The sequence below is a fragment of the Cucurbita pepo genome, chromosome 6 (assembly GCF_057944985.1).
Source record: "Cucurbita pepo subsp. pepo isolate OVF chromosome 6, ASM5794498v1, whole genome shotgun sequence".
Taxonomy (NCBI): Eukaryota; Viridiplantae; Streptophyta; class Magnoliopsida; order Cucurbitales; family Cucurbitaceae; genus Cucurbita; species Cucurbita pepo.
Window position 1 is genome coordinate 15,823,430 of NC_141803.1, and position 11,643 is coordinate 15,835,072.

The 11,643-nt window shown below is 37.7% G+C and overlaps 1 protein-coding gene across 3 annotated transcripts; it reads left to right on the top strand.

Moving 5' to 3' along the window:
- The first annotated feature begins 602 nt into the window (after positions 1–602).
- LOC111796565 (polypyrimidine tract-binding protein homolog 3) lies at positions 603–11,138 on the top strand. 3 transcript variants are annotated; one of them, XM_023679239.2, is made up of 15 exons: positions 603–726; positions 1,221–1,283; positions 3,557–3,628; positions 3,723–3,799; positions 6,936–7,017; positions 7,927–8,050; positions 8,352–8,416; positions 8,507–8,556; positions 8,640–8,681; positions 8,772–8,823; positions 8,906–8,966; positions 9,083–9,096; positions 9,368–9,475; positions 9,561–9,704; positions 10,490–11,138. In XM_023679239.2, exons 2-15 carry the CDS (start codon positions 1,227–1,229, stop codon positions 10,877–10,879), a joined length of 1,338 nt encoding a protein of 445 aa, XP_023535007.1. In that variant the 5' UTR covers positions 603–726; positions 1,221–1,226; the 3' UTR covers positions 10,880–11,138. The 3 variants fall into 3 exon arrangements, with proteins under 3 accessions (XP_023535007.1, XP_023535008.1, XP_086980966.1); XM_023679240.2 differs by having other exon boundaries at positions 8,909–8,966; XM_087124840.1 differs by having other exon boundaries at positions 626–706; positions 1,218–1,283.
- Positions 11,139–11,643: the final 505 nt, after the last annotated feature.

Sequence of the window (11,643 nt, forward strand, 5' to 3'; positions counted from 1 at the left end):
GTGTGTTTTTTTTCAACATGGAGACGGGCAAATTAGATTTTGGAGCAATTGCAAAAGGCCCTCCAATCTGCTTTACTGACACAACATAGTAACAATTTCGCACGTACGACATTTAAGCTCGAGGAAAAAAACCCTAAAATCTTGCTTTTCTCGAGAATAGTTCGTGACCACACTAACACGCTTATTCGAGCTCTTCTTCCTAGCACCTTCACTCCAAACCTCTATCGACCGAGACACGTTTTACATTTTTTTGTGTGTGTTTTTTTTCAATGTGGAGACGGGCAAATTAGATTTTGGAGCAATTGCAAAAGGCCCTCCAATCTGCTTTACTGACACAACATAGTAACAATTTCACACGTACGACATTTAAGCTCGAGGAAAAAAAAAAACCCTAAAATCTTGCTTTTCTTGAGAATTTGAAATTTATTAATTTTTTGAAACCCTAAAACTAAAATAAATTTAGAGTAAAAAAAAAAGGAAAAAAAAAAAAAAGTATAATTCACACGTGGGATTACAAGTATGTGTGGTGAATTACCATTTTAGCCTCGAAAAGGAATATGGGTGAGGGTGTACGATAAATCCAGTGGGGTGCGAAGCATAGGGCAACGGTAGCAGTATTATGCGCGAGGCAGTCGATCTATTCCTTCGCTTCTGAGTCTCTGATTCCCTTCTCTTCCATTTTCGCCTCTTTTTCTCTCTCTCCTCTCTCTCTCTCTCTCCTCTCAGGCAAGCCTTCTTTCCATTTTGCTTCGATTTCTTGCTACTTTGAAGATACTATGAACACAAGAACAACGAAGTGTTTTTTTTTTTCTTGTTCATCTACTCGTTTAATTTTTGCTGGGATTGCTGTTTCGAAGAAGTAGTCTAGGGTTTTTTGACCTTTGGTGCTCCTGTTTTTGCTTGTTTTGTATGAACATTGACTGTTTATTGATTGAATTATGAACTCTTTATGGTACTCTGATTTGAGTTTTCTCTAATTTTGGGATTTTGGGCTTCTGGTTTGTGATTGGTCAAATTCTTTTTGTTTTTGGGTTTCAAAGCCTGCATTGCGGCAGGACAATCACTGTTCATTGTTTATTTAAATTAATCTCTGGTAAACTGGGATTGCCAACCCTTATTGAAGCTTAATTTCTTTGCTTTCATTTAGAATGGTTGAGTTGGTCTTGTAAGCCTCTGGAAATGCTAATTTGGGTGTTTGTTTTTTTTTTTGCTGCAAGCAGTTGAGGATGACTGAACCCTCAAAGGTTATTCACGTCCGGAATGTTGGCCATGAAATATCGGAGGTTCATATCTCTCTCTCTCTATCCCTCTCAAGTTCAATTGATAGCTTTGTAATTTGAAATAATCTCTTGAAATGTATATTGGTAGATGAGCTGTTGCCATGCTGCATGCTAGTCCATGCTTCACTTGCTAAGCTACCTTGTAAAAATGATTGCTTTTGATATAATTTTACATCCATTATCTCCAATTATTACTATAGAAACTATTGCAATTTAATGGGTACAAGAATTAAGGAGCACTGTATATTGTGTTAGAAGTTCTTAAGTTGCAAGTGCAATTTCATTTATGTTATGATGCAACCAAGCATCAAAGGAGAGAAGTCTCCAAGAATTTTCAACCAGAATCGTTACTAATGTTTGTAAGTGTAGTAATGCAAGAGATTGGCCCTTAGAGAATTCAAGTCTGCTAATCGAACTAAACTTCTAAGGAAGAAACACATGAAGATTAGTATAAGATATTCATTTTTTTTCTCTATTTACATATAAAAAATTTAGTTACATTTTTTTTTTATATTGTAAGCCTTATAAAAAGAGCCTGCTTCTTTCTTTTGGTGCCTCGCGCTTAAACCCCAGTGGGCTATTGTACTTTAGTGTACCACACCTCGAGCGTTAAATACACTGTTCCTAATTACACACAGACTATGCTACATCAATTCCTGTCCTCTAGCTCACAACATTGTGAAGTTGTGAATGTTGTTCTGAAGCCACTTATTTTGTTGATTTGAAAATCTCCATCCAGCTTCTCTAGTTTTTCTATTTTCCTTCAATCCTCACGAAAATTGGGCTCCGATACCAAAATTGATACAGCTAAGAAGCCAAGGAAAGAAATCATCAAGAACTCTCCACCAAAACATTACTAATGTCGAACAGTTATATTAGTGTGAGATATCTCTATTTCTAGAGCATTTAAGCCTGCTAAACCATCTAGAACTAACTATCACAATTAATAAATTCAAACAAAATTACCAAACAACTCCTAGTTATACATAATTATACATCCTTTTTTATTTGTTAAATAACCAAATTGTTATTTGAAAAAAAAGAAAAAAAAAAATACGAGGACATAGAAGAAAATGAGCCCACAAAAGAAAGTGGCAACATAAAGAAAGAACCTCCACAAAAGAAAGAGGCAACTTAAAGAAAGGGCCTCCAAATAGGCCATATAAGACCTAACGGCTAGTTGCCAAACGACATAGTCATCGAAGCTCACAAAGTCATGTTGTACATAATAAGAGCCCAAACGTTACTCCAAGACCTCTCAAGTCCTTTAAGGACTCTATTATTCCTCTCCCCCAAAGATTCCACCTAATAATGAACATTAGTTGTCACAAAAATCTTCCTTTTCCCTTCTCACAAGGAGTGCGAAGAAGAAACTCCTTGATCATCACTCTGCAACTCTTATGTCTATTTAGGTTCAAGCCAAACTCCTTGAAGAAGCAACTCCAAATAACATGGGCTAAATCACAACTCCAAAGAGTATAATTAATGTCCTCAGCCACTCGTCTACGAAGAATACAATACAACAACCCTTTCAATTTGCACAACTCTCGCAATGCTATCCTAGGTGTTGACGTTCTGTGGAACACCTCCCACACAAAAAATCAACCATTTTTTTTTTGATAGACACCACTTGAGAATGAACCTTTTTTTTGAAATTTTCACCTAGACAACACTTGAGGGATAAAGATTGACTAGGTGGTGATAGAAAGATTTGCTAGGAAAGTCATATAAGGACAAAACTCCAAATTTAAGCATCCTTTCTCTTCGGACTATAACAAAATTCCCCTATCAATGAGAGGAGGGAAACAAGAATTAGGCAACACATATTCCACCAAGTAGTTCCTTATCGAGGATAAATGATACAAACGAGGTAATGTGCGTAGAAGGGTCGATCCCCCGACCACCTCATTTGTACTATTTTAGCCAGAGTTCCCCAATGCATACTTGGTGCATTTATCCTCGATGAGTCTGTAAATCTTGGGAAGCTAGTGGGAAACTTTTGTTGCATTTATGAAATAAATTCAATAGCACTGTTGCAATCTCAGGACGATTATATTTTCATTCTTGCAAAACAAATACTCCCACAAATATTTTTTTATCTTTAATTTTGGTTCACCAAAGGGGGTATTTCGAACTCTATTGAAGGGTGGTTCTATATTGTGATATCTTCACTTCAACTTTTATTTGTATTATTAACGACTTAATGTGTGTATCTTTTGAACGTCTCATATTTCCTGATTTATTCTCTGAATCCGTACTCTTTTACATCCATGCAGAACGATTTGCTTCAGCTATTCCAGCCATTTGGTGTCATAACCAAGCTTGTGATGCTTCGTGCTAAAAATCAGGTTTGACTTCACTTTGATACAGTGGCATGTTTGAGGTTGTTCTATATGTGAGCTAATGTGGAATATTCATTGTTTTGTTATGTCATGAATTCAGGCTCTTATCCAGATGCAAGATGTCCCCTCAGCAGTTAACGCTTTGCAGTTCTTTGCAAATGTTCAACCTAGCATTAGGTATTTATGTCGTTAAAATTTATCCCTGCGAATTTAATTGGCCCTTTTTTGTTGTTAGCATTACCATAGTTTGCAATGGTATATGGCATGAAGAGTGGAGAGTGCAACTGTTAAATAGTTAGGATGCCAAAATATGTGGGTCCTATTATAATTTTGTCACTGACGGTGCTCAAGTAAGTTTGCGATCTTAGCTAGTGTTTGGGAAGGACTATGGTAGTGAAAGGAGTTGCTTAGATCTCACCTCAGAGGAAAGTCTAGGATCCCCTGAATCTCTTCACTCACCACTCTGTATCTTGCTCGCTCTAGTAAGCAACAAAAGTTCTCTATTGTGTTACCTTACCAGAGTTATATTGTTCTAGGTAGTGGTTTAATTAACTAGATGGTAGAGAGTTTTGATGTTTCAGAAGTTGAAGTCTTGGTTCCAAGTTTTGATGCTGTCATTTGATCTGTTCCTGAAGTTGCAAGGATTTTGTTTATTATTTATTTGTAATTTTAATCTTCTTCTTCTTATTATTTTTTTTTTGGAGAAGTTGCAATGACTGAAGTTAGACTGTTGTTATCTGGAAAGTTCATGGTAGTTTTTTCTCCTTCAGTTTAGTGTTTTCTCAAGTTTATTGGGTTCAGAGTTGTGTAATTTCATCAATTTTGGGTTGTGTTAATATGTTGGTACTCTTGTAATAAATTTTAATTTCGTCAATGAAAATCTCTATTTTCTTAAAAAAGGATGAAAACAAGATTAGATACCAATTCGGTACAACTGGAGGGCTTGGATGTGAAATTATATTAGGTCTGTTAATTTTGTCTATATCTGTCAATGGGATGTTAAGGAGTAAGATCTTTTCCATCAGGGGACTCGAACAACGAGGTCCTTTGTCGCCTTCCCCCCCCCCCCCCCCCCTCGTTTTAGTGGTCGATGTCCTAAGTAGATTAGTTTGAAAGGGAGGGGGGGGGGGATTGAAAGGTTTAAGATGGCCAGGGAGTTGGTTCATCCTTCTCATCTTAAGTTTGCTGACAACATTATTTTTTTGTTTAGGTGAGGAAAAGGCCTTAGTTTATCATAATATGTTTTTGTCTTTCTTTGAAGTGATGTCTAGCCTCGAACTTAATCGAGGAAAGAATTCTATTATTGGCTTAAACGGTTGCCCCTCCAAGGTAAGGTTCTATCTAGGCTTCTTTACTGGGTTGTGAGGTGGGTCAATTCCCTTCTTTTCAATTGGGGTTGCCTTAGATAGTAACCTAAAGTGTGAGGATTTTCGGGATCTTTTGGTGGAAAAGGTTTAAAAGCGATTATCTGCTTAGAAGAAGGTATTCTTCTCTAAAGGGAGAATGCTTACCCTTATTCCATTGGTGATAAACGTGTTTCCAAGTTATTTCATGTCTCTCTTCAAAATTTTAGTTGGGGTTAGTGAGAAAATTTAGAGAGGTATGAGAAATTATTTACTTGGATTTGGACTTGCTTGGTTGGTTATTTACCCTAGTTTAGACCTAGAATGATGCTGCCCAGATGATATGTCCACTAAAATAAGAAGTTCGACTTGTATGAAGCTCAAGACTATGATTTATGCCTAAACTTCTCTTGGCATCAATTTAAAGGAGCTGTAGGTGATGGTCATGCAATGAGTATGAAACGTGCAAAGTTGGCATAGTTGTTTTCAACTATGTGCAAGAAGAAGTTGAGTTAGAGGAGGATCGGTCTACCACTGGGGAACAATGAGCAAGGGGACTAATGTTAAACGTTATGTCAGATTGGATGTGCCTAAAACCACAAAGCTTTAAAGTCAGATTAGAAAATTGGAGGATCTAGTATTCACGAATAGCGGGGTACTTATCATTTATCCAAAAAATAATTTCAATTGCATCAAGCATGTGGAGGTGCTTGACTTACCATTGTCCATGGGCAAGAAAATGAGTTGTGTCCTAGGGAGTAGATAGGTTCGTAGGGAATTTTCCAAGGTGTAATATTGTCATCATCAGATCTCATAGAGATCAAGGACTTCTCGTTGCCCTTATGGAGCTTAGATGTAATAGTGGGAGTGCAATGTTTTTCAACCTTCGGAGGAGTTAAGGTGGATTGAAGGATGTTTCATATTTGTGAATAGTCAGTTTAGTTTTCTTTTGACAACAGATGAAAAGTTACTAGCCTCATGAGAGGGGTAAAAGGATGGAGTTTCATATGTATAGTGTATTCAAACATGCTCATGCGCGACATCTAACCACCGTATTGGTAGTGCTGGTGGCAAATGTGAAGAAGCTGTCAGTTTTCCCTATTTTTGAGAGGGGTAATTGTGGATCCTTCAAAGTAGCTGCTGTGGAACAATGACCTCCTTTTTGGAACATTAAGGGGTTGCATAGTTTTCTTGGCCTCACTGCATATTATTGTATGTTTGTTCCCAATAATGGTAGCGTTGCATTTCCTTTGGCTTAGAAGCATAAAAACAGACAACAATCTGAATAAGGCTTGCTGTTGTTTCTCAATATGCTTAATAATACCAATAATTATTCACACACTCCCTCAATTGATGAAGGCAGCTGACGCTGCTGACCAAACTTTCCTAGTAGTTCCTTTACCACCTCAGCTCACATCTGATATGATTCTGTGTTAAACCTGCCGAAGTGTTGGGGCTATGAACTGCCACTGGGAACTTGAGAACCCACAAAATTTTGATTTGTTGGGAAGATGTTTCATCTATGACGCAACTTGGGAGAATGCTTCAACTAAGATGCAATTTGGGAGCATGTGTCCTAACTTTAAGCTTCTGACGAGGTGGCTCTTTTGGGGCAGGATAGTTACACTCTCTGATTGTGAAAGTACACAGTGAACAGGGAGAGGGTGCATAGTGCGTGTGCATCTGTGAAGTAGTTAGGATACTGACGTATGTAGGGCTTATTCTAAGAGTACTGGAATAAGAGATATTCTCAGCTAATATTTAGGGGGACTGTGGGATAGAGGGGGTGCTCTTTCGGTAAGTGCTTAGATCACGAGTCAATAGAATTAGGAATCTCTTCAATCATCGTCCCATTGCAATGTCTATTTTTCTTACTCTTGTAGATAAAGTGAGTACTATCATTTTTTCCCTCCAAATTTAATTTTAAATGAGGCATCTGATGTTTGAACTCTTTTCTGTCCTTTCTTCAGGGGGAGGAATGTTTATGTCCAGTTTTCATCACATCAAGAGCTAACTACTGCTGATCAGAATGCTCAAGGACGAGGAGATGAGGTTTGTAGCTATTTACCTGACTTTTAAAAGGATAATGCTTAGTTAACATAATGGAAACTCTGAAATGACTTGGGGTAGGAATGGACCTCGATAAATATGCAATGTAATGAGTTAACGCATAGTTTTTGTGTTGAACAGTCAGTACTCGTGATACCACTTTAAGTTTTTTCACATTTGTGAAAGCTCGATAGATTATTATTTTTCAGCCTTTTATCATGCTGGAATCTCTCTTGCTTCTAACAGTATGGTATACTATATATATTTTAGGACAACTATATTTGCCTTCTTCCCCTCCCTTTTTTTATCTGAAATGTATGATATTTTAATGTAATGTTCCTCGTAAGGTTGGTATATTCTTGTATTGTATGATTATTCTGATAATTTTTATGCATTTCTTGGAATAAATATCAAAAGTTTTGTTGAAGACCCACTTCTACATTTGATTGTCTGACCATAAGCATCATTTCCATTTTATGTTTTTGAATTCTGAATATCGATTGCTCTCTATAATAATGATGTAATTTAAATGGAACCTAATCAAATATGGTGATACTAATTTCATACTCATGCACTATTGTTTTTTCCTCCCCATGTGAAATACTTGTTGACAGCTTGAGACTTGTCGGGCTCATTAATGAGCCCCCATGTGAAACTAGTGGAATAAAGGAACGAGTTGATTAAGTTCATTTTAATTAAATAGCAAAAGCTTTTGGTATTAGTGAATGTATCTACTATACTACTAACCAGTAACCATTACCCAACGCCTAGCTAGGCGTCTTTGTCAGATTGCTGGTACTCTATAATTTTAGAAAAAACATGCATAATATTTTTGGATCTCTTTTTCTTCTCAATTTATTTCCTTCTCTCGTCCTTCTCCATGTGAATACTCTTGGTCACTCTCTGGAGCAGCCAAATCGAATACTCTTAGTCACAATCCATCACATGCTATATCCCATTACAGTGGAAGTGCTGCATCAAGTGTTTTTCCCACATGGATTTGTGGAGAAGATCGTGACATTTCAGAAGTCAGCTGGTTAGATTAAGTTCTCTCTTCTTCCCCCTTTCTCATATCATCACTTTTATGCATGGATATGTTGAAATTCTGTTCTATTGGAGTTGTTTGTCTTTCTTTTTTCCCTTCTCGAGTTAGTCGTTTATTTTTTAATTTTTTTTAACTCATTTTGCACCTGCAAGCATTGGGTCCTCAAATCAAAATTAAGCCTTTCATCTAAAACTTGTTGCTAAATACGTTGTTGCTTTTTACTTGAAGCGTTTTTTTATTTTTCAGTGAGTCTTTAGACTTGTGCATGAATATCTTAATTGCATTTATGTAGGTTTTCAGGCTCTCATACAGTATCAAACTCGCCAATGTGCTATTTCCGCTAGGACTGCACTACAGGTAAACCTCTACTTTCTGTTCGACCAGTCACTTCTAACTTGATCCTGGTTTACTTACTTGAAAGATGGACCCTTTTGCTACTCTTTGTAGGGACGCAATATATATGATGGTTGCTGTCAGCTTGACATTCAGTTCTCCAAGTGGGTTCTATACCAATCATGATATGCTTCTGATTTTTTCTGTCTTTACTTGTTAATTATAGATTATGGGTTTCATTGTGCAGTCTTGACGAGTTACAGGTGAACTACAACAATGAACGTTCAAGGTTTGTAGCAAAATTAATCCTCAATAAGTTCTCTCCCTTTTGCATCGTGGATTATATTTGTATAAATATTTCTTCTTGATATCGGTCCAGGGATTTCACAAATCCTAGCCTGCCTTCTGAACCAAAAGGCCGGTCATCTCAAGTATGTACCACCACACATTAAATTCTTATAATCTCTGCCCTTCTCGTTCGGGAAACCTTAATTTTCTTATCTGGATGTGCAGCAGCCTGGATATGGTGATGCGGGAGGCATGTATGCACTTCAAGCATCTGGAGCAGGACCAGGTGCTGGAGTTTTCCATCATAATTGATATATAATATCACATCATGTATTTATGCTTTTTTTTCTTTCAGGAAAACCATATACTTAGATTTTCTTTCTTCTTTTTCTTTGGTTCCAGTTGGCTTTCCACAGGTGTGCATTGTTCCTGTCAAACTATGGTTGAGATGATAGAAGAATATAAGCTACTATTAGATCATTCATTGATTATCAGGAATTATTCCTTTCCTTTTGGAATAATATATTAATCATACACTATACTGATTGTACTTTCCACCAGATCCTTTGATGAATATGGTTGATCACATCAGGGAATTCTTAAATTAATTTAAGATCTAGAAATTTGTCTACAGAATTGGGTGTTATTGTTGATGTTCATAATGTGTCTTTTTTACTTGACTTTTAGATGGCCAATGCGGCTGCTGTTGCTGCTGCATTTGGAGGAGGTTTGCCACCTGGTGTTAGCGGGACTAACGACAGGTGTACAGTCCTCGTGTCCAATCTGAATCCTGATGTGAGTAATAATTTTTTATTCTTTGTTAAGCTCTTTCTCAAGTTTATATTTTCATGTTTGACGCCACTGTTAATTTTTTTTACAGAGAATAGATGAAGACAAGCTTTTTAACCTTTTCTCCATATACGGTAACATTGCAAGAATTAAGCTTCTCCGGAATAAACCTGATCATGCACTTGTTCAGATGGGAGATGGGTTCCAGGCAGAATTAGCTGTGCACTTCTTGAAGGTTTGGTGTTATTACATTTCTCTCATGCATTGGGGTTTATTTTCTAAAGATTTATTTTTATCTTTTATAACGGAGTTGTGACAATGTTTAACTCGTTATATACACGAGGCCTTTAGCTTAAGTTGCAAGCCAAAAGCAGAAATATTGAGGAAGAAGTTACATAATAGGAATTTGAACATGTGATCACCTATTTTGGTATCTCCTATATTGGTTCCCCTATATGAGATCCCACATCGGTTGAAGAGGAGAACGAAACATTCTTTGTAAGGGTGTGGAAATCTCTCCCTAGTAGACGCTTTTTAAAAACCTTGAGGGGAAGCTCAAAAGAGAAAGCCCAAAGAAGACAATATTTGCTAGCGGTGGGCTTGGGCCTTTACAAATGGTATTAGAGCCAGACACTAGGCGATGTGCTAGCGAGGAGGCTGAGCCCTGAAAGGGGGGGACACGAGGCGGTGTGCCGGTAAGGACGTTGGGCTCCGAAGGGGGGTGGATTGTGAGATCCCACCTTGGTTGGGGAGGAGAATGAAACATTCTTTCTAAGGGCGTGGAAACCTCTCTTTAGTAGACGTGTTTTGAAATCCTTGAAGGGAAGCCCGAAAGGAAAAGTCTAAAGAGGACAATATCTGTTAGCGGTGGGTTTATGAGACCCAAAAGCTTAAAACATGCAAAATATATTTGGTTTGTGCTGTTTTTTCTATTGAACTCTATTGAAGATTTAGTTTTGTTAAAGGGCTTTTGGTTTCTTGGGTGACAAATACCTCACAGTATTTTGCATTTTTGTGCAGGGAGCAATGTTGTTTGGCAAGAGATTGGAGGTCAACTTCTCAAAGCATCCTAACATTACACAAGGGGCTGACACTCATGAATATGCTAACTCAAATCTTAATCGTTTTAACCGAAATGCTGCAAAGAACTACCGCTACTGCTGCTCCCCAACAAAGATGATTCACATTTCATCGTTATCCCAGGAAGTGACTGAAGAAGAAATAGTGAATCTCCTCGAGGAGCACGGGCCGATCATCAACACCAAGCTCTTTGAGATGAACGGGAAGAAACAGGCACTCATCATGTTTGACACTGAGGAGCAGGCCACTGAAGCTCTTGTTTGCAAGCACGCTAGTTCGCTTAGTGGGTCGATCATTCGCATTTCGTTTTCCCAGCTGCAGAGTATATGAGTTAACAACGGCATTAAACGCGTAAGTGATGAATTCTTAATGCTTAATTGGTGTTGAGGATTTTAAAAATGGAGATGATATGGCGCATACTGTCTTATTTCTTGTAACAGTTAACTTTGTCTTTGGACTTTTGGTGGGATTGTACTTCTGCTGCTTTGTTGTTGACTCAATACTTCTTCTCTTCTCTTCTTTCTCTTGTGCTAACCGAAATTATTGTCGAGACGACTTCACGACGGAGTTAGAATTTCGTTTTATCTTATCAGTTTTGAAGAACAGGAAGAAAAAGGGAAAGCTAACCTCTGCCTTTTCTGAGTTGAGGATCTCTTTGTTAGGAGGTATGTATATGATGTGTTTGTAATTTCTGGCAAATCAGGCCATTGGCTGTTGTAATTTTAGTTCATAGTACTCTTCATCTCTTCTGCCTAATTTATTGTTGATCACTTTGTCTTTCACATAGTTTTATCCATTCCTTTCTCCTTACCTTAGCCTTCACAGATAAGGAAATAGCTGTTAAATGATATCTCTCTCTGTCTCTCTCCCTCCCTCGCCATCTCTCTCTCTCTCTCTCTCTCTCTCTCTCTCTCTCTCTCTCTCTCTCTCTCTCTCTCTCTCTCTCTCCCTCCCTTCCTGTTTATCCTCTTTCACTATCTCCCACCTTCGTACTGCCTCTCTATCCTGCTTTCCCTTTGTAGCTCTCTTTCTTCCTGTATTTGATATGAATATGTTAGGTATATGTCGTTACGCCATGCATAAAGTAGCTATGA